Consider the following 19,372-nt stretch of genomic DNA (forward strand, 5'->3'; position numbering starts at 1 on the left):
TATTTAAATAAAATACAAAAAGGTCTGGGAATATGGCTCAGTGGTCGAGTGCCCCTGAGTTCAATTCCTAGTACTGAGAAAAATAATAAATTGCAAGAAAAACAAGACATGGAACAGAAACGCATAAAGGAGATTTAAAAAGACACATTAATTGCTGGGTGTAGTTTAGTGGTAGAGTGCTTCCCTAATATCCCTAAGGACCTGGATTCATTACCTAGCACTACCAAAACAAAAAACCCCACAGTCCATGCAGTGTATGGATTATTTGGATCATGACCCAAATTGACATTAATGAGGAAATTTGAACATTGGTATTTGAAGACAATAATGAAGTAGTGTTAATTTTTTAGGTATGAAATTGTGGTTGGGGCTGGGTGCAGTGGCACACACCTGAAATCCCAGCAGCTTGAGAGACTGAAGCAGGAGAATCGTGGGTTCAAAGCCAGCCTCAGCAAAAGCAAGGCACTAAGCAGTTCAGTGAGACCCAGTCTCAAAATAAAATAGTTCAGTGATTGAGTGCCTGAGTTCAATAAATTGTGTTTAGAGTTTTTTAAAAACATCTTTTAATAGACACATCTGTATTTCAATGTAGGGGTAAATACCTTGTTTTAACACATTTAAAAAAATTTTTTTATTCTAATTTATTATATATGACAGCAGAATGCATTATAATTCATATTACATATATAGAGCACAATTTTTCATATCTCTGGTTGTATACAAAGTATATTCACACCATTCGTGTCTTCATACATGTATTTAAGGTAATCATATCCATCTCATTCCACCATCTTTTTCTACCCCATTCGCCCTCCCTTCCCCTCTCACCCCTTTCCCCTATCTAGAGTTTGTCTAATCCTTCCATCCTCCCCCTCCAAACCCCACTATGAATCAGCTTCCTTATATCAGAGAAAACATTCAGGATTTGTTTTTTGGGGATTGGCTTACTTCAATTTAGCATTATATTCCCCAACTTCATTTACCTGCAAATGCCATGATTTTATTCTCTTTTATTATTGAGTAATATTCCATTGTGAATATATACCACATTTTCTTTCTTGAATATTCATCTACTGAAGGGCATCTAGGTTGGTTCCACAGTTTAGCTATTGTGAATTGTGCTTCAATAAACATTGATGTGGCAGTTTCCCTGTTTTTAAGTCCTTTGGGTGTAGACCAAGGAGTGGGATAGCTGGGTCAAAAGGTGGTTTTATTCCCAATTTTCCAAGGAATCTCTACACTGTTTTCCATATTGGCTGCACCATTTTACAGTCCCACGAGTATGTATGTATGTATGAGTGTGCCTTTTTCCCCTCATCCTCACCAACACTTACTGTTGTTTGTATTCTTAATAGCTGCCATTCTGACTGGAGTGCGGTGAAATCGTTAGTTTTGATTTGCATTTCTCTAATTGCTAGGGATGTTGAACATTTTTTCATATATTTGTTGATTGGTTGTATATCACCTTCTGACAAATGTCTATTCCGTTCCTTGGCCCATTCATTGATTGGGTTATTTATGGGTTTGTTTGTTTGTTTGTTTGTTTTTTGGTGTTTAGCTTTTTGAGTTCTTTATATACCCTAGAGATTAGTGCTCTATCTGATGTGCAAGTGGTAAAGATTTGTACCCAAGCTGTAGGCCCTCTATTCACTTTACTGATTGTTTCTTTTGCTGAGAAGAAGCTTTTTAGTTTGAATCCATCCATTTATTTTAATTATTGCGCTATAGGAGTCGTATTAAGGAAATAGGGGCCTAATCCGATATGATGGAGATTTGGGCCTAATTTTTCTTCTATTAGATGCAGGGTCTCTGGTTTAATTCCTAGATCCTTAATCCACTTTGAGTTGAGTTTTGCACATGGTGAGGATAGGGGCTTAATTTCATTTTGTTACAAATGGATTTCCAGTTTTCCCAGCACCATTTGTTGAAGAGGCTATCTTTTCTCCAATGTACATTTTTGACGCCTTTGCCTAATATAAGATAATTGTAATTATATGGGTTAGTCTCTGTGTCCTCTATTCTTTTTAAAAAAATTTTTTTAGTTGTAGATGAACACAATATATTTTATTTATTTTTATGTTGTGCTGAGGATAGAACTCAGTGCCTCACATGTGTAGGCAAGTGTTCTACCACTGAGCCACAGCCCCAGATCCTCTGTGTCCTCTATTCTGTACCACTGGCCAACCAGTCTATTTTGGTGCCAATACCATGCTGTTTTTGTTACTATTGCTCTGTAGTATATAGTCTAAGGTCTGGTATAGTGATGCCACCTGCTTCACTCTTTTTGCTAAGACTTGCTTTAGCTACTCTGGGTCTCTTATTTTTCCAGATGAATTTCATGACTGCTTTTTCTATTTCTATGAGGAATGTCATTGGGATTTTGATTGGAATCACATTAAATGTGTATAGTGCTTTTGATAGTATGGTCATTTTGACAATATTAATTCTGCCTATCCAAGAACAAGGGATATATCTCCATCTTCTAAGGTCTTCTTTAATTTCTTTATTGTTTTGTAGTTTTTGTGGTAGAGATCTTCCACCTCTTTCATTTGGTTGGTTCCCAAGTACTTTATTTTTAAAGGCTATTGTAAATGGATTAGTTTCCTAGTTTCCCTTTCAGAGCGTGATTTATGGGTGTTGATTTAGTATCCTGCTACTTTGCTGAATTCATTTACTAGTTCTATAAGTTTTCTGGTGGAATTTTTTGGATCTTTTGGTATAGAAACATATTGTCGGCAAATAATGCTAACTTGAGTTCTTTTCCTATCTGTATCCCTTTAATTTCTCTCATCTGTCTAATTGCTCTGGACAGTGTTTCAAGAACTATGTTAAATAGAAGTGGTGAAAGAGGGCATCCCTGTCTTGTTGCAGTTTTTAGAGGGAATGCTATCAATTTTTCTCCATTTAGAATGATGTTGGCCTGGGGCTTAGTATAGATAGCCTTTATGATGCTGAAATATGTTCTTGTTATCCCAATATCTCTATGTTCATTAGATATTGGTCTGAAGTTTTCTTTCTTTGATGTGTCTTTGCCTGGATTTGGAATCAGAGTGATATTGGCCTCACAGAATGAGTTTGGAAGTGCTCCCTCTTTTTCTATTTCCTGAAATAAATTGAAGAGTATTTGTATTAGTTCCTCTTTAAAGGTCTTGTAGTAGAACTCAGCTGTGTATCCATCCAGTCCTGGGCTTTTCTTGGTAGGCTTCTGATGGTGTCTTCTAGTTCATCACTTGAAATTAATCTGTTTAAATTATGTATATCATCCTGATTCAATTTTGGCAAACCATATGACTAGAAATTTGACGATGCCTTTGATATTCTATTTTATTAGAGTACAGGTTTACAAAATAACTTCTAATTATCTTCTGTATTTCTTTAGTGTCTTATGGTATTTCCTTTTTCACCACATATGTTAGTAAAATTGAGTTTTCTCTCTCCTCTTCATTAACATGGCTAAATTTTTGTCAATTTTATTTATTTTTTCAAAGAACCAACTTTTTGTTTTGTCAATTTTTCAGTTTCTTCTGTTTTAATTTCATTGACTTCATCTCTGATTTTAATTATTTCCTGTCTTCTACTGCTTTTGGTGTTGATTTGTTCTTTTTTTTCATAGGGCTTTGAGATGTAATGTTAAGTCATTTATTTGTTGACTTTTTCTTTTAAGGAATGAACTCCATGCAATGAACTTTCCTTAGTACTACCTTTGTAGCGTCCCAGAGATTTTGATATGTTGGATCTGTGTTCTCATTCACCTCTTAAGAAATTTTTAATCTTCTCCTTGATGTCTTTCGCAACCCATTGTTCATTCAGTAGCATATTATTTAGTCCAGATATTAGAGTAGCTTTTATTTTTTATTTTATCATTGATTTCTAATTTCATTCCATTATGATCTGATGGAATGTAGGGTAGTATCTCTACTTTTGCTAAGAGTTGCTTTGACATAAAATATGGTCTATTTTAGAGAAGGATCCATGTGCTGCTGAGAAAAAAATGTATTCGTTCATTGAAGGATGAAATATTCTATATATATTAAGTCTAACTTATTTATTGTATCATTGAGTTCTATAATTTCTTTTAGTTCAGCTTTTGTTTGGAAGATCTATCCATTGGTGAAAGAGGTGTGTTAAAGTCACCTAGAATTATTATGTTGTGATCTATTGACTCTTGAACTTGAGAAGAGTTTGTTTGATGAACATAGAAGCTCCATTGTTTGGGGCATATAAATTCATTATTGTTATGTCTTGTTGATGAATGTTTCCCTTAAGCAGTAAGAAATAGCCTTTATTATCCCTTTTGATTAACTTTGGCTTAAAGTCTACTTTATTGATGAGGATGGAAACTCCTGCTTGCTTCTGCAGTCCATGTGAGTGGTATGATTTTTCCCAGTCTTTCACCTTCAGTTTGTGGATGTCTTTTCCTATGAGTCTCTTGAAGGCAGCATATTGTGGGATCTTTTTTTTTTAAATCCAATCTGCCAGTCTATGTCTTTTGATGGGTGAGTTTAGGCCATTAACATTCAAGGTTATTATTGAGACATGATTTGTATTCCCAGCCATTTTTGTTTATTTTTGGCATTGACTTGGTTTCTCCTTTGATTAGTTTTTCCTTTAGTGTAGTTTCTCTGTTTGCTGATTTTCATTGTTGTTTTTCAATTCCTCTTCATGGAATATTTTGCCGAAGAAGTTTTATAGTGCAGGCTTTTGAGTTGTAAATTCTTGTAACTTTTGTTTAACATGAAGATTTTTTATTTCATCATCAAATCTAAAGCTTAATTTTGCTTGATATAAGGTTCTTGGTTGGCATCCATTTTCTTTAAGAACTTGATATATGTTGTTCCAGGATCTTCTAGCTTTCAGGATCTGCACATAATCTAATTGGTTTCCCCCATATGTAATCTGATTCCTTTCTCTTGTGGCATTCTCTCCTTATTCTGTATTTGACATTTTCATTATATATGCCTTGGTGTGGATCTGTTGTGATTTTATACATTTGGGGTCCTGTAAGCCTCTTGAATTTGGTTTTCCAATTCATTCTTCAAGTTTGGAAAATTTTCTGATATTATTTCATTGAATGGATTGCTTATCCCTTTGGTTTGGAACTCTATGCCTTCCTCTATCCCAATATCTCTTGAATTTGGTCTTTTCATGCTATCCAATATTTCTTGAATGTTCTGCTCATGGTTTCTTACCATTTTCACTGTGTGGTCTACTTCTTTTCAAGATTATTTTTTGTCTTCATTCATCTTTCATTCAGGTCTTGTCTTCCAAGTGCTCTGATCTGTTGGTAATGCTTCCAATTGAACTTTTAATTTGGTTATTGTTTCTTTCAGGGATTTCTGTTTGTTTGTTTTTTAGAACCTCTATCTCCCTCTTGAAGTTATCTTTTGCTTCCTGTATTTGTTTATGTAGCTTTTTGTCAAAATGATCTTTTGCTGCCTGTATTTGGTCTCTTATATCATCCTTTAATTCACAGAACATTTTAATTATGTACACCCTGAGCTCCTTCTCTGTCATTTCTTCTGCTGTGCTTGCCATGGATTCTAATTATGTGGTATCTTGATTTGTTTGGGGTACTTTCTTCCATTGTCTTTTCATATTGCTTGCATGACTTCCCTTCTAGCACTGTGGATCTGAGGAGTTACCATTTTCACCCTATAGGCTTATAGTGCCCCTGTAGGGTTCCAATACCTCTCCTTTGAGGTGTAGGACAATGTTAACAGATCCCAATAGAAACAATATATACACCCTACAAACAAATATTTGCTATTAAGACATTTACAGTTTGGTAACAATATTCAGAAATGGTGAATTCAATTATTATCTACAATATACTCAATAGGTTTGTATAAGAGTTTATAGTTTCTGATGGTGGACAAAAACCGGGGGTGAGGAGTAGGAAGATATGCTGAGGAGGTAGGAGGTGAGGATACAGAGTTATTATATCTTAGGAAGTGTGAAAGAGAAATCTAAAAAAGGAAGATTAGTAGCAGGAGAAGTAAGAGGAAGTGATTTGGGGTAGACAAGTAAGTGGGAAGACAGTAGAGTACATAAAACAAACAGATGTAATTAAGAAAAATAAAAATACTATTTTAAAAAGTAAATATTTGTGGAAAAAGAAAAAAAAAGAATATTCAACACAACTGTAATATACTATTCAGATGTCCCAGTCCTCATATGTTGGGGATGTGAGGTTGGGAGAATAGAGAGGGAGAAGGAAAAAAAAAAATCTTCAAGGAAACAGGGATTGTTTTGGTTGGAGCTCAATATCTTTCCTGCTTCCCTTCTCATCCAATAGGTGGGGTCATCTATTGTTAGCTTGTATCTGGGCCCTCAGGATGGTGAAGGTAATCAGGGTAGGAGGGTTGGTACTGGTTGGAGTGCACCTGGAAGTAGGGTGTGGGACCTGCCAATCCCCAAGGGAAACCACATCATGATCTTATCTTTTTATCTTGCCCAAAGACCTCCCAGTTCCTGGTGTCTGTGTTAGTCTCTAAACTATCACACTTACCCTCTCCCTTACTACTTCCTAAATGAGGGACATTTCTCTCTTCTCTCTGGGGCTCTGAGTGTGGTGCTTTGGGTGCACTGTGCACCTGCCCCACTGAGAGCTGTTTTGTGTTGGTCACTCACTGTGCCAGGTTAGCAGCTGCTGGGGAGGCGGGGGGGGGGGGGGAGTTAGAAACTGGATACCTGGCCAGCAGGAGTTCCAAACTGGGAGTTGCTCTACTAAAGACGGTGATGAAGGTGACCCAAGATGGAGGCACCTGCTTTCAGCGATGGAATGTCAGGTCTGGTGCGGGAGCTGAGTGATGGCGTTGGACGATGAGTTCAGAGACGAACTCTGTGACATGCGGTGTGTCGCTGTCAACTGACTTCAGAGCCTGTGTGAAGTTCTCAGGTACAGACAGGCTACTGCATGTAGGGGACTATCTGCAGCTGCAGAGTCCCAAGATGAAGGCGACCTGAGGAGCCCCACTTGGTAGATGGGAGTCCACACGGGAGTGATGGCCAGAGTTCCTATGTGTGGGAAGCTGCTGGATGTCCTGCGTGGGAGCTGTGTCCGGGATTTCTGCTCAGGTGGGTGTCCGAAAGTTCTGCAAGGGTGCTGTTGCCAGTGGTCCTACTTGCGAACCCAGTAGTCCTGCGTGGGTCAGTAGTTGAGAGACCTGCTCTGACACCGAGGCCTGGAGCCCTGGACAGTCACAGTGACCATGATTCCTGCACGGGAGCAGGCATATGGCTCGTAGAGAAACAGAATTCTCATTTTGAGTCCCAGGTCACGGAATGACACAGAATGCTATCTCCCTCTGCCCGCCATCTTGGATCCCCATGTTTAACACATTTTAAGGGATAAAATGCCTGGCCTCAGAAAAATTTCCCAATTTAAAATCCATTGTAAAATTAAAAATCAGCAGCCATTAAGAACTGAGACCAGGTGGTACAGATAGTGTGGGAATTTTTGTTCAGGTAGGTAAATGTACTAAGAACTTTTTTCTCCCCTGCCAAACTGCATGGCTTCTTCAGGTAAAACTGCTGGCAGGAAGTAGGCCTTGATAAGCCTCATCTGACTCATGGGAAGTGATTATCCTAACTAAATTTATACCCCTGAAATGTCTAGATTGGGAGAAGGGCCTGTTACAGAGCTGGGGTCTTCTAGGAAACTGAGGCAGCACAAATACCCCCTTTTCAAGCCTTTATTTTACTGATCAAGTCAGAAAGATTTCAGACATGTCCCTCAGAATAACAAGGATGAATTTATTGAAGGGAAAGGAGACACTCGAAGGAGAGTTGGTCCTCTCAGAAAGGAGGGAGACAATATGCCTCCTTTGCATTCCAGTTTTATTTAGGGTCTCAGGGAATTTTCCAGAGAGCTCCACCCAGGTTTACCTCTTGACCTTTGAATTGACAGCAGGGTGACATCAGACTTTCAAGTACCTAGTGCCATGACAGTGCTGGATTCCCTTGGTCCATGCTGAGCAACTGTAACCAGATTCTTATTCATTTTTACAGGTTTTGTGGTTTGGAGGAATTATCCTTATCTTCCAGAATTTGGTCTGTGAAAAGGGTCACAAATGTCTCTCCCTTCAAAGTAACTTTGGTTCCTCTTAAGGAATGCAACACATCCTGTCCACTTAGGCCAGGCAGGGCTGCAGGTAAATTGCTTTGGGGCAAAGAAAGCATGTAGGGGAGTCAGCACAGTGGGCCCATTTTATAGAATTATTCTTGTATTCTCATTTTCCCACTATAGATAAGAGTGACAAGGGTCTGGTAATGAGAAAATTAGCTAATAACTGACATGAAGTCAAGCAGTCAATATGGGTAAAAATAATGAGGGTTGAGAGGGTGATGAATGTTTTTCAAGAAAAGAACAAAGAGTTGCTTAAGTTATTAAAAAACAACAACAACAACTTGTGTTCGTGCTCTTAGGTGTGTATATAGAAAAGAGAAAATACAATGAATAATGAAAGAAGTTCTTGCTATATAAAAAAGGCAAGTCACCTCCCCAACCCCCTATGGGCATTTCAGTTGGAAGGAACCCTCCTCTTGGGAGAAGTCTGTCCTCTATCACTTTCTTAAATAAATAAATCTTTCTATGCTTATTTGCCTGTCTATTCATCTACTCATGGTGTTCGTTCTTCAATTCCATGGAACATGAACTTGGTCCTGATCACCAATAAAACCGATTTCATCATCATCATCTCTCTGCCCCTAAGAGTCCCAAGAAACCTAATTCAGGACAGTGTTTTTTTTTGTTGTTTGTTTTTTTTTTAACTAGGTGGCATCATCCATCCTGGGATGAAGAGGCTAGGTTACAACACATGCAATTCTAATGTTAGGAGTCAAATTGGTAGGAAAATAGGGTTTATTCCAAAACAGCTTTGAAAAATAGAAGAAACATTGTTTCAAAAGTTACTGGCAAAGGACAGATAGTATAGATAATGAATGATCAGAACATGGGGGCTAATTCAAAGAAAAAGAAATGAAACATTAACACCTCCAGAGCACCCCCTGCCCCAAAGTTATCAACAGCTCTGGGGAATCGCTCTTTCCAATACAGCGAGTTGCTAAGGAGTACCTCTGGGCAGCTCTTTTCCTGCCTTTTGGTCCTATAGTCAAGACAGGTAGGCAAGGAGGGTGAGAGGAAAAGAAACCTGAGATCTGTAAAGAGGCAAGACACGCCCCTTCCCACAGGCACCAGCTCTGAGTCCTTAGCTCCTCTTCAGAGGAGCCTACCAACTGCCTCTGGCTGCTCTCAAATAAAATTTGCTTTCAATGCTTGCTTCGGTGTTCTCTAGTGTTTAAATCTTCAACAACGGGAAACGAGGACCCAATCCTGATATTCAAGACCAGTATCACTTCCACCTTCAAAGTCTCCAAGCTGAGCAGAGCTTTATTTATTTTCCACCAAGCAACATACTCAGTCCCAGTCCTCCCATCCCCACCCCAGACTGAGTCTTGCTAAATTGTTAAGGCTGCCCCTGAACTTGGGTCTTTTTGCCTCTGCCTCCTTAGTCACTGGAATTACAGGTGTGCACCACCATGCCTGGCTTATTTTTATTTATTTTTCAGGTACTGGGGATCAAACCCAGGCCTTGAACATGCTAGGCAAGCAATCTACCACTGAGTCACATCCCCAGCATTTTTTTTTTTTTTTTTTTTTTTTTTAAGCAGAGCCTTTCAAGGAAGATGAGCTAAGTGTGGCAGGAAATGCAGCTAAGTGAGACAAAAGGCAGGCCTGAGGAGGGACGTAGTCTCTACTCAGCTTTCTTGGTCCCTGTCAGGATGGGGGGCCAGTCTTGGCATGTGGTGATGGTTCTTAATGGGGTGGGAAGGCAGCAAATTCACTGTTTCATTTCCACCACACTTTGCCTCCTTCAAAGTCTATATAACAAGTTAACTGCATCCCTGGGATCCACCAAATGAGGGTCCCTTACTTCAAAATACCTCCTTCTGTAAAAGGAACTTGGAGGCTATAAGGTAATCTGGTGGTACAGTAGACATCTGGAAAAGTCACTCCGATTTTTAAATGACACTGAGGACCTCCAAAGTTAGAAAAGTTTCAAATGGGCTGAATCTTCTGATGTAGACGCCCACAGCTCCTGTATGGTACCAACCAGTGAGGATACCGTAGGATATGACAGGTGGGGGCCCATAGAAATGCCAGCAGAAAGTGGGTATCCAGTCTTAAGGATCACAGAGAGAAAGAAGGGGCATGAACACAAGAAAACCCAGAGAGAAGCCTACAGACCAAGTCTCATGGACAAATAAAGGAGCAGTTTGGAGAAGGCATAATTTCCAAATCTGTGAGGATGCCCCTGATGCCAGCGAATGGGAACTTTTGACTCAATTTCATTAGAAGAAATCAAGTCAGAAGAGCAAGGCTTTTAATTGGGAATTCTAAGAAGGGAGACAAAACCAGGAGAGTGTGGACCTGGCTCCCAGACACAGCAGAGGGCTAGTTTTTTCTTGTGAAAGGACTACTTGCAGGTGTGGAAGAGTTTAGGAATGTTAAATGGCTTTAGGTGCATTTCGAAGTTATTTTTCTTTTCCTGTGAGGGCACTTTAAGGGAGGTGAGTTTTAACATTACGTTTATCCTATCATGCTACATCCTGTGTAAACATCTTTACCCTGTGATAAAGATAAGTTATTATACTTGTTAAAAGAACACATAGATGGGAAATGTAAAAACACAAATCATGCAAACAAGTTAAAGACCATGGGACTTTGCCATTTTGAAGTCTCAACAGTTTTTATCCTTTAGGCTGTTTATCATTGGAGACTTACAGCGAGGGCATCCTGGCTTTAATAATGCACCTACACTTTGAAAACCATAAAATTGAGAGTAAGGCACATATCAAGCTTTTAGTATATGGCAAACTTTGAATTGAGGTGGAAAAGTAGAAAAAAGCATATATCATCTTTTAAATGACTGTTAGGTTATGAGTCAAGACCCCAGTTAAGACCTGCCCTTTGTCCCCAAGATGGTCCGGACCTTCTCACCACTGAGCAGGAGGAGCCAAAGTGATCAGAGGAGCCCAGGGAAGAGAAAATAATGAAGAGGCAGGAAAGAACTGAGGAGCGGTAACTCTCCACTTAGTACTGGTACAAAATTGGATTTCAATAAATATCTGCGGCATGACCGATTCCTGGGGGCACCTTTCGGCGCGTCTGAGCACCAGATAATCTCACACTCAATGACCTCCACCGTTTCCAGTTCCCCTAACAGGAAGAGCCCCGAGGGGCAGGATAGGTGCACCGCCTGCCCAGCTGCCCACCATGCGCCACCTAACTGCCCGCACTGAGAGTGCGCAAGTGCCTCCTCCTCTTTTACGACCTGCCAGAAAGTAGCCGTCGCAGTCGTCGCCGCGCTGAGCCGGGCCACCATGGGGGTGAGGGGGAGGCGACTCACCGCTGGGCCGGGGTACGGGGCGGGAGTGGTGGCGGGGCGGTGGAGAGGCCCTGGAAAGCAATATCTCGCGTCAGATGGGAATGAAGGGAATGGGCTCGCGCTAAGGGGACAGGAGGTAATGCGCGAGCCGGGAGGGCCGGCGCGGATGTGCGCAAGCGCGGCCGACACTGTCGGTCTGGTCCTCCCTCTCCTCAGAAAATCGCGCTGCAGCTCAAAGCAACGCTGGAGAACGTCACGAACCTCCGTCCTGTGGGCGAGGACTTCCGGTGGTACCTGAAGGTGCGCGGAGGGCGGGCCCTGAGACGTGAGAAGGGAGGAGCTTCGGGAGGCCGTGGGCTTTAGGGGGATACCCGAGGGCCGCGGGCCGGACATCGCCAGGAGGCGTCCCCGCCAGATCTTGATTTGGAATTGGAGCGATCTCTCCGGCAGCTTGAGAAATATTTAACCAGACACAGTAAATATTCGCGTTTTTCAGGCCAGAATTTTTGGCTTGTTTTTTAAGTTTATTGGTCATTTTTCGACGGTTTTACAACTCTTTTTTATATATTTTTTTTGGGGGGGGAGGTCCAGGGATTAAACTCAGGGGCACTCAGCCACTGAACCACATCCCCAGCCCAGTTTTGTATTTTATTAAAGACTGGGTTTCACTGAGTTGGTAGCGCCTCACTGTAGCTGAGGCTGGCTTTGAACTCACGATCTCCTCTCTCCACCTCCCAAGCTGCTGGGATTACAGGCCTGCGCCACTGCTGTAAATTTTTCCTTTGTTAAATATGTTGTAGTCTATAAACCGACACTAAAGGAAATGCTAGTGAATTAATCTGTTGATTATTTATTAAAATGATAATTTTGCCTTATGTTTTATTTGTTGATCTGGCCTTATTTATTGTGAAATAGTTAAAATTTGTGCATGAACCACCCTTACTGGTAAACTTGGTACCCCCAGTTGCATGGTACGCAGAGGTCCTCTTATCTGAAGAGTTTGAGGCCCTTCGTGTGTCCTATCGCAGACTTCAGAACCCCTGCCCTGTTCTCTTGATCTGAATCCTAGCATCCTTCCGAAACTGCCTAAAGCCCTGTCCTTCAGGAAACCACCTTTGACCACTTTTATTTCCAAATATTTTGAAGCCTGAGTTCTAGGCTTTTATTTGGAGAATTAGTATTCTTTGGCTTTAAGAAGCACAGAGGGAGACATAAAGAGTAACAGCACAATGATGAATAAATACTGAAACCAGGCACTGACAGGGCCTGTGGGAACACCTAACCCCAGAGTTGCTGGGGCCTGTTAAGGCCATTTCTGGACTGAAAGGAGCCTTGAATCCCCAGCCATCCTGGGCACTTCCTAGGTGAGAGTGGGTACACCAACATGAGAAACAACTTGTTCTTTGCCTAGAGATAAGTCTGGTTATGTCCTTGATTGGGCTGGTTTTAAGAACTGAAGTGAGAGTTCCAACAAGAAGGTAGGTTATGAGCCTGCCTACTCACACTGTCTTTACCATTCCCTCAGTGTCTGCCCAACTTAGCCAATTGCTTTACTAATATGCTTTTCTTCTTCCAAGATGAAATGTGGCAACTGTGGTGAGATTTCAGAGAAATGGCAGTACCTCCGGCTGATGGTAACCTTCCCCACCACTACCCACCTCCCCCGACATACACATACACATACATCTGAGCAGGGATTCAGAGAAACTGGCCCTCATTTCTCTAATCCTTTGGACACTGCTGTTTGTGGTTTGGAGGGTAGGCCTCAGTGTAATCAGTACTGGAAACAATAATCATCTTTGGGATGTGAAGCAGAATTCACAATCAAGGGGGATCCCTTTCCTCAGTGTCAAGCTTTCCCAAGATTTTTTTTATTTTTTTATTTTATTTTTTATTTTTTTAAAGAAAGAGTGAGAGAGAGAGAGAGAGAATTTTAATATTTTTATTTTTTAGTTCTCGGCGGACACAACATCTTTGTTTGTACGTGGTGCTGTGGATCGAACCCGGGCCGCACACATGCCAGACGAGTGTGCTACCGCTTGAGCCACATCCCCAGCCCCCAATTCTTTTTATTTTTATTGGTGCTGAGGCCTGAACCCCAAGATTTGCACATACTAAACATATGCTCTACCACTGAGAGCTATACTCCCCAGTCCCCAGGAATCATTTGTCTCTCTTGGTCTTGTTCTCTTCAACTGGATAATAAGTGGTGGGACAGAATATCCCCAGGACCCTTGCATTTAATTGATATGTGACCAGAGGTTCTGTTTCTCCCCAGGATAGTGTGGAACTGAAGGGAGGCCGTCATAGTGTCTCCATGGTCCAGAAGTGCAAGCTGTGTGCACGGGAAAACTCAATAGGTAGGTCAGATTGGCCCACAGCTTCCTGATAGCAGACTGAAAGCAGGCTCATGTAACTGTGGACAACTCAGTCCTCAGATGCTAAAGCCTCTGCATCTGTCTATTTCCCAGGGCCACATTTGGGCACCTACGGGGGCCACAGTATGGATTCAACTCAACTTTGTCTTTTTTTTTTTTTTTAATGTTTCAGATATTTTGAGCAGCACCATCCAATCTTACAATGTAAGTTTGCTACTATAGTGGGAGATGTGGTGGGTTTAAATCTAAACTGGGGGCTAGGAGGGCCTGGGTTATAGAGTTATTGCTATAGCAAAACAACCTTCCGTAGGGCTTTTACTCATGTACTTTTTTCTTTCTGTAATTTCACTCACTCAGGTGCTCATTCACTCGGTCCCTCATTCATTCACCATATACTGGGTGCTTGCTAGGGGAAAGAGTCAAAACAGGCCATTGCAGTGCCTTTGTAAAAGTGCTGTGCTGTTGGAGCTCCAGGGACTTCTAACCCAAGCTAGCTGCTCAATTTCCATGGTTGAGAGTATATGCCTTGTCTTCATCTTAGAGGACTAGCAAGCCTTCTCTGAAACTATGAGTGGGGCAGTCCTTTGGTGCAACCCATGCTGGAGAGTGCCAATATTATTACCAGATGGTTATGCCTTACTACATAACAAGTTAGCCCAAAAGTAAGGGGGTTGGGGTATGCCTTGGGTCTGTTTTTAAAAGGTAGTTATTTGTATTTATCCTTTTCTTATTTGGTATTTATTTAAAATATTTTAATTATGGCCAATTTTCATATTGTCCCAAATATAAAGAGAGCAATTAAATGAGGACTTACTCCCAAGTAAATCATAATGTGCAGAAGATACAGACCAGCAAACAACAAAACAAGGCTCAATGGAGAATTGCCTCACCAGTGCTACACATATGGTTGGAGTGCAGGAAATGGTTTTACAGTAAATGACAGGATGAGAGTGAATATGTGGCATGGCACTTGACTCTGAGCCTTCTGGGTCAGATAGGCATGAATTTCCTGGCTTCCCATCCTTAAACAGGTATGCCCTTTACACACACATCCCATTTCAAATATTTTAAGGCAGACATCTGCCCTTGCAGTGTTATGGATGGTTAGCAAAAGGTTGTGGCTAAGAGTACTGGGACCATTTGCATGATCTGGAGACTTGGAAGCTTAATGTTCTTGTTCATATTTGTAGTATTGATAATTTTATCTACCACTTTTTTTTAAATACTTGTTTTTAATTGTCAACAGGCCTTTATTTAATTTATTTATTTTTATGTAGTACTGAGAATTGAACCCAGTGCCTCACACATGCCAGGCAGGCACTCTGCCACTTAGCCACAACCCCAGCCCATATCTACCACTTTTTGAGCATAGTGTTAGGTCCTATGCTAGGCACTTTATACATATTTAAATTCTCATTATCAACCTATAAAGGTTTCCTCAGCTCCGTTTGATAGTTTATGAATATTATGCCCAGAGGGGAAGAGATGCAGAGCTCAGCCTCACATCCAGACAGGCTAACCACAGACTCCATATTCTTTGCTGCCTCCATGTCCACAGAAGTTTCCATGGGTAGCAGTGCTCAAAGCAAGGTTCTTTAAGAAGGAAATGAGTTGTGCCAGGGTCCCATTCTAGGCTCATAGGGCAGTAAGGGCCCACATGGCAGGAAGGGCGGGGGCCATGGGGTCATCTTTAGGGCCAAGATGAGCTACCTCCTCAACACACTTCTTTCTAGGCTGAAGACAATGAGAAGTTCAAGACGATAGTAGAGTTTGAGTGCCGGGGCCTTGAACCAGTTGATTTCCAGCCCCAGGTACGTGTGTATCTTTGGGAAGGGGATGTAAGAAGTGACAGCAGAACTTAGCTTCCTCCAGAGGCTGTGGACTAGAAAGTCTGTTCTAAGACTCTAATTGTCACTTATTAAGTCTTCTATATGCTGGGCACCAGGCCCATCACTTTTACATGTTACTTAATCACAGTAACCCTATGAAATGATTTATCCTATTTTTCAGAGTAGGAAAGATCCTAAGAGATTTTGCAGCTTGCCCAGGGTCACACAGTAAGCATTGGAGCTGTTATTTGAACCCAGGGCCATCTGACTCCAGAGCCAATGTTCATCACTGTTTATTTATACAGCATTTTTACCTCACAACAAATCTGTGACATAAGGCAGAAGAGATAATATTGTCATTCCCATTCATAAATAAAAAAACTAACATCCAGAAAGAGGGGTGACATGCCCTGGGCTGCTCAGCAAATCGGGGTAGTAGAAGAGTTTTACCCCACTTCTCTTGCTTTCTGGTCCAGGGCTTTTTTTTTTTTTTTTTTTTTTTTTGGTGATGGTGCTGAAGATCGAACCCAAGCCTTACTAATGTAAGGCAAACACTCTACCAACTGAGCTATGTCCCCCAGCCCAAGGCTGTAATTTGCAAAAAAACAGACTTAATCCTGAGGAAACTACCAGGTCTTAGAAACAGCAGCTATTCGAGAATAATTCCATCTCTGTCCTCCATCCCAAAGTTTTTGCTAGAAAAGCCAGCTCCCTGGCCAGTCTTCACAGGCTTGTTCAGTGCCTTTTTTTCTTCCAGACTAATTTTAACTGTTGCTTTCCTGTCCCCTGCAGGATGGGTTTGCTGCTGAGGGTGTGGAGTCTGGGACAATCTTCAGTGACATTAATCTGCAAGAGAAGGTATGTGGCCTTGAGACCTAGCAAGGTGCTATATGGCACCTGATGAGAATTTTCCTTTTTGTGAACAAGGCTTATCAATGGAAAGTTGGTTCTGCATTTTGTGCTTTTTGTTGGTTGTAGGAGACCAACCTTGCACGTGACTGAGTCACTCCCTGGCTGAGTGATTGAGGCTCTGGCAGCAGCCATGCCAGACTGCCCTGCCCTTCTTGGGTTCAAGGGACAGTGTCTTTGTGCATGGGCGTGTGACTTCCTACAGTCCCATGGGTGGAGCTATGCTCACCTGTTCCTTTGTGATATTATCTCTTTGCCCTGTTTGGGATAGAATGTTCCATGGAAACGCCCCATTGTGTGACCCCTTCTCTTACTCTGCCCTTGGGTGTGGCTTACCTAGATGTCAGTCAACCTGCTGACAGCAGATATCATGAACCTAGACTCTTACCTGACCCGTTGCCTCATTTGAATAGCTTCTCCTCAATAAAAGGGGTCAGCACATGCGGGCATGCTTGCGTTTTCTCTCTTTCTCTCTCTCTCTCTCTCTCTGCGGACCCTTAAGGTCAGAGGAGCCATCACAGCAACCCCAAAGGAAAATGTATTTCTGTCTCTTGTGTGGTTATTTTGCGCAGCCCAGTTAGCCCAGTTCCCCTGGAGTAACCCCTGAGTGTTTTAGTCGCGTGCAATGTTGATTTTGCTATTTAAATAGTCCCAAGTGTATTGCTATCATGCTGTCTAGTTTCTACATGCAAGAAAGCTGAGATGTGCTTCGTAGAGAAATTGGATCAAGTTTATCAAGGCATGGGTTACAGTGTTGTTGGCTCTGAACTTCATGTTAATGAATCAACAATAAATATTAAAAACATGTTTTTAAATAGAAATAAACACAGGTAAAACAAAGTTATTGATCAGTTGATGAAAATGTGACCAGATGTTCACAGGACCTTAACCCTGTATTTCCACTGGAAACAGTAGTTCGGTATTCATTAATTTAGTGTTTGTAGTGACTTTATAGAGCCTAACAAGTAATCATCTGCATTGCTGGACATAGTATGCTGCTGATAAAATTGTGCTCAGGCCTTAAAGGAAGGAAGGACAAGAACTTCATTCACACTGGATATGGTGGCATGTATTTCATGTATTTGACCCTCCCCACAGGCTGAGGCAGGAGGCTCACATGAGCCCAGGAGTTTCAAGGCCAGCATGGGTAACTTAGTAAGACCCTGACCCAAATCAAGAGAAACAACAACAACAACAAAAAAAAACACTTCATTCCATCTGAAAAGCACCTTTAACAACAATAGCTGGCATTTACTGAGCTCCTCTTTGTCCCAGCCCTTGTGCTAAGTGCTTTAACATGTATTTCCTGATATGATTCTTTGAAAATTCAATCTGAAGTCTATTGGCATCTCTCTTTTTTTAGGAGAAGAGGACTGAGGTGCAGAGAAGTTAAGTGACTTACCCATAATCACAAAGCTGGAGGAGCTAAAGTTTAGTCCTGAGCTGTCTATCTCTGTTCAGGGTCATACATGTTCATGAATATCTGAGTCTGAGCCTGAGTGGGTCCTCATAAGTCCCCGTTCTCCACTCTCCACACTGACTAACTCTGTTCTCTTATTTTATAGGATTGGACTGACTATGATGAGAAGGCTCAGGAGTCTGTGGGAATCTACGAGGTCACTCACCAGTTTGTGAAGTGCTGAACTCTCTTCCTACACACTTGGTCTTAAGAATAAGAGGAAACAAAGTGCCCCAAGCAGCAGCACTCACAGAGACTGGCTCCTTCATCCCTCATATCCTAGTTGCTGTAGAGAGCCCTCATAACCTGCATGCTGGGGTTTGTCATGGTTCCCAAGCTGCATCAATAAAACCCCTGTTTGTATCACATCAATGTGTGAGGATAGAGTCAGGGAGCAGCCACTATTCCCTCCACAAAGAAGAATTCACACTGAAGGTCTCTGACTGCTTTCTGGCAACTTTCTACAGTTTAAATCCTTGCACTTCCTCCAAATTGCCAAATATGCAGGAATACATAGTTTCCAGGGACTCTCCAGCTCTTAGAAAGTGGGCAGATCAATCCAGAGGATCAAAGGTCTCAAGGCCAGTGGCACAGAGGGCAGGGAAACCTATGGAATGGTGCCACAGGCTTAGCAGTTCTGTGTCAAACCTCTGCATTGACCAGCTTGGTTCTTGGGTAAACCCGGGCATCTCTGTTAGCTGGACTCACTTGGCATTCCAGCCCAGCCCACTTCTGGCAAAACAATTCCTGACTGATGGTCATCAGGTCTCAGCTCACTTGCTGTGATGGGGCACTCCCAGCCCATCAGAAGAGGTGTGAAAGTTCTTCCTTGTTCTAAGTCAGCCTCTGCTCCCTGAAACAATTCCTGCTGGTCTCTGGTTGTACTCTTGCACCATATTTATGTGTCTGCCCCCAGGAAATCCTTTGGAATTGTAAAGACAGGAGTCAGAACCTGCTGTGCCTCTTGGGCCTGGTTCCTGGGCCAAATGTCCACACAGCTGACAGGATTGATAAGTGCACTGCTAGGCCATGCCAATGCTTATTCTTCCCCTCCAAACCCACCATTGGGAATACCTGTTGCTGGAGACCTATTTTTTCAGTGTTCTTCTAGAGCTTAGAATTCTTTGGAAAAACAAATTAGTGTCTCTTTCTCACTTCCTGAGAGTAGGAAAGGGTCTACTAACACCCAAGCTGGTTGTAAGGCTCTAGAAAGAGGATTCTCTGTTTTCAGGGAAAGTTAGCCATGTCTAGGGGTAGTGAGGAGGGGCCTAGCTTGTTACTTTTCAACATTGGTTCCCTATGTTTTCTGTTCCCTGGGCTCTTCTGTACCTGACAGCAAGACTTCAGGCCTCCCTCTGCCAGCCCCCTCCCACTGGGTCCAATCTACTGTCTCATCTGGAAGCAAGA

General features: G+C 41.9%; 2 protein-coding genes across 4 annotated transcripts in view; one reads left to right on the top strand and one right to left on the bottom strand.

The window, feature by feature from the left end:
- The first annotated feature begins 11,328 nt into the window (after positions 1–11,328).
- On the top strand, positions 11,329–18,337 carry Czib (CXXC motif containing zinc binding protein). 3 transcript variants are annotated; one of them, XM_076860335.1, is made up of 8 exons: positions 11,329–11,391; positions 11,607–11,690; positions 12,968–13,024; positions 13,669–13,750; positions 13,941–13,972; positions 15,502–15,579; positions 16,390–16,455; positions 18,072–18,337. In XM_076860335.1, exons 1-8 carry the CDS (start codon positions 11,386–11,388, stop codon positions 18,147–18,149), a joined length of 483 nt encoding a protein of 160 aa, XP_076716450.1. In that variant the 5' UTR covers positions 11,329–11,385; the 3' UTR covers positions 18,150–18,337. The 3 variants fall into 3 exon arrangements, with proteins under 3 accessions (XP_076716450.1, XP_076716451.1, XP_076716452.1); XM_076860337.1 differs by lacking the exons at positions 11,329–11,391; positions 11,607–11,690 and adding exons at positions 11,719–11,865; positions 12,802–12,868; XM_076860336.1 differs by lacking the exon at positions 12,968–13,024.
- Positions 16,138–19,372, bottom strand: part of Cpt2 (carnitine palmitoyltransferase 2) — a 34,106-nt gene continuing 30,871 nt past the window's right edge. Inside the window, exon 7 of the transcript XR_013091803.1 lies at positions 16,138–16,443. The gene's annotated coding sequence lies outside the window, so the exon portion shown is untranslated. The remainder of the gene's footprint in view (positions 16,444–19,372) is intronic.

Source organism: Callospermophilus lateralis, chromosome 7 (genome assembly GCF_048772815.1).
Source record: "Callospermophilus lateralis isolate mCalLat2 chromosome 7, mCalLat2.hap1, whole genome shotgun sequence".
NCBI lineage: Eukaryota > Metazoa > Chordata > Mammalia > Rodentia > Sciuridae > Callospermophilus > Callospermophilus lateralis.

Excerpts from the sequence above, each read along its gene's own strand:
- Czib (XM_076860335.1), top strand. Across the intron at positions 13,025-13,668 it reads GGCAGTACCTCCGGCTGATG|GATAGTGTGGAACTGAAGGG; the intron begins GTAACCTTCCCC and ends GTTTCTCCCCAG. Across the intron at positions 15,580-16,389 it reads CAGTTGATTTCCAGCCCCAG|GATGGGTTTGCTGCTGAGGG; the intron begins GTACGTGTGTAT and ends TGTCCCCTGCAG.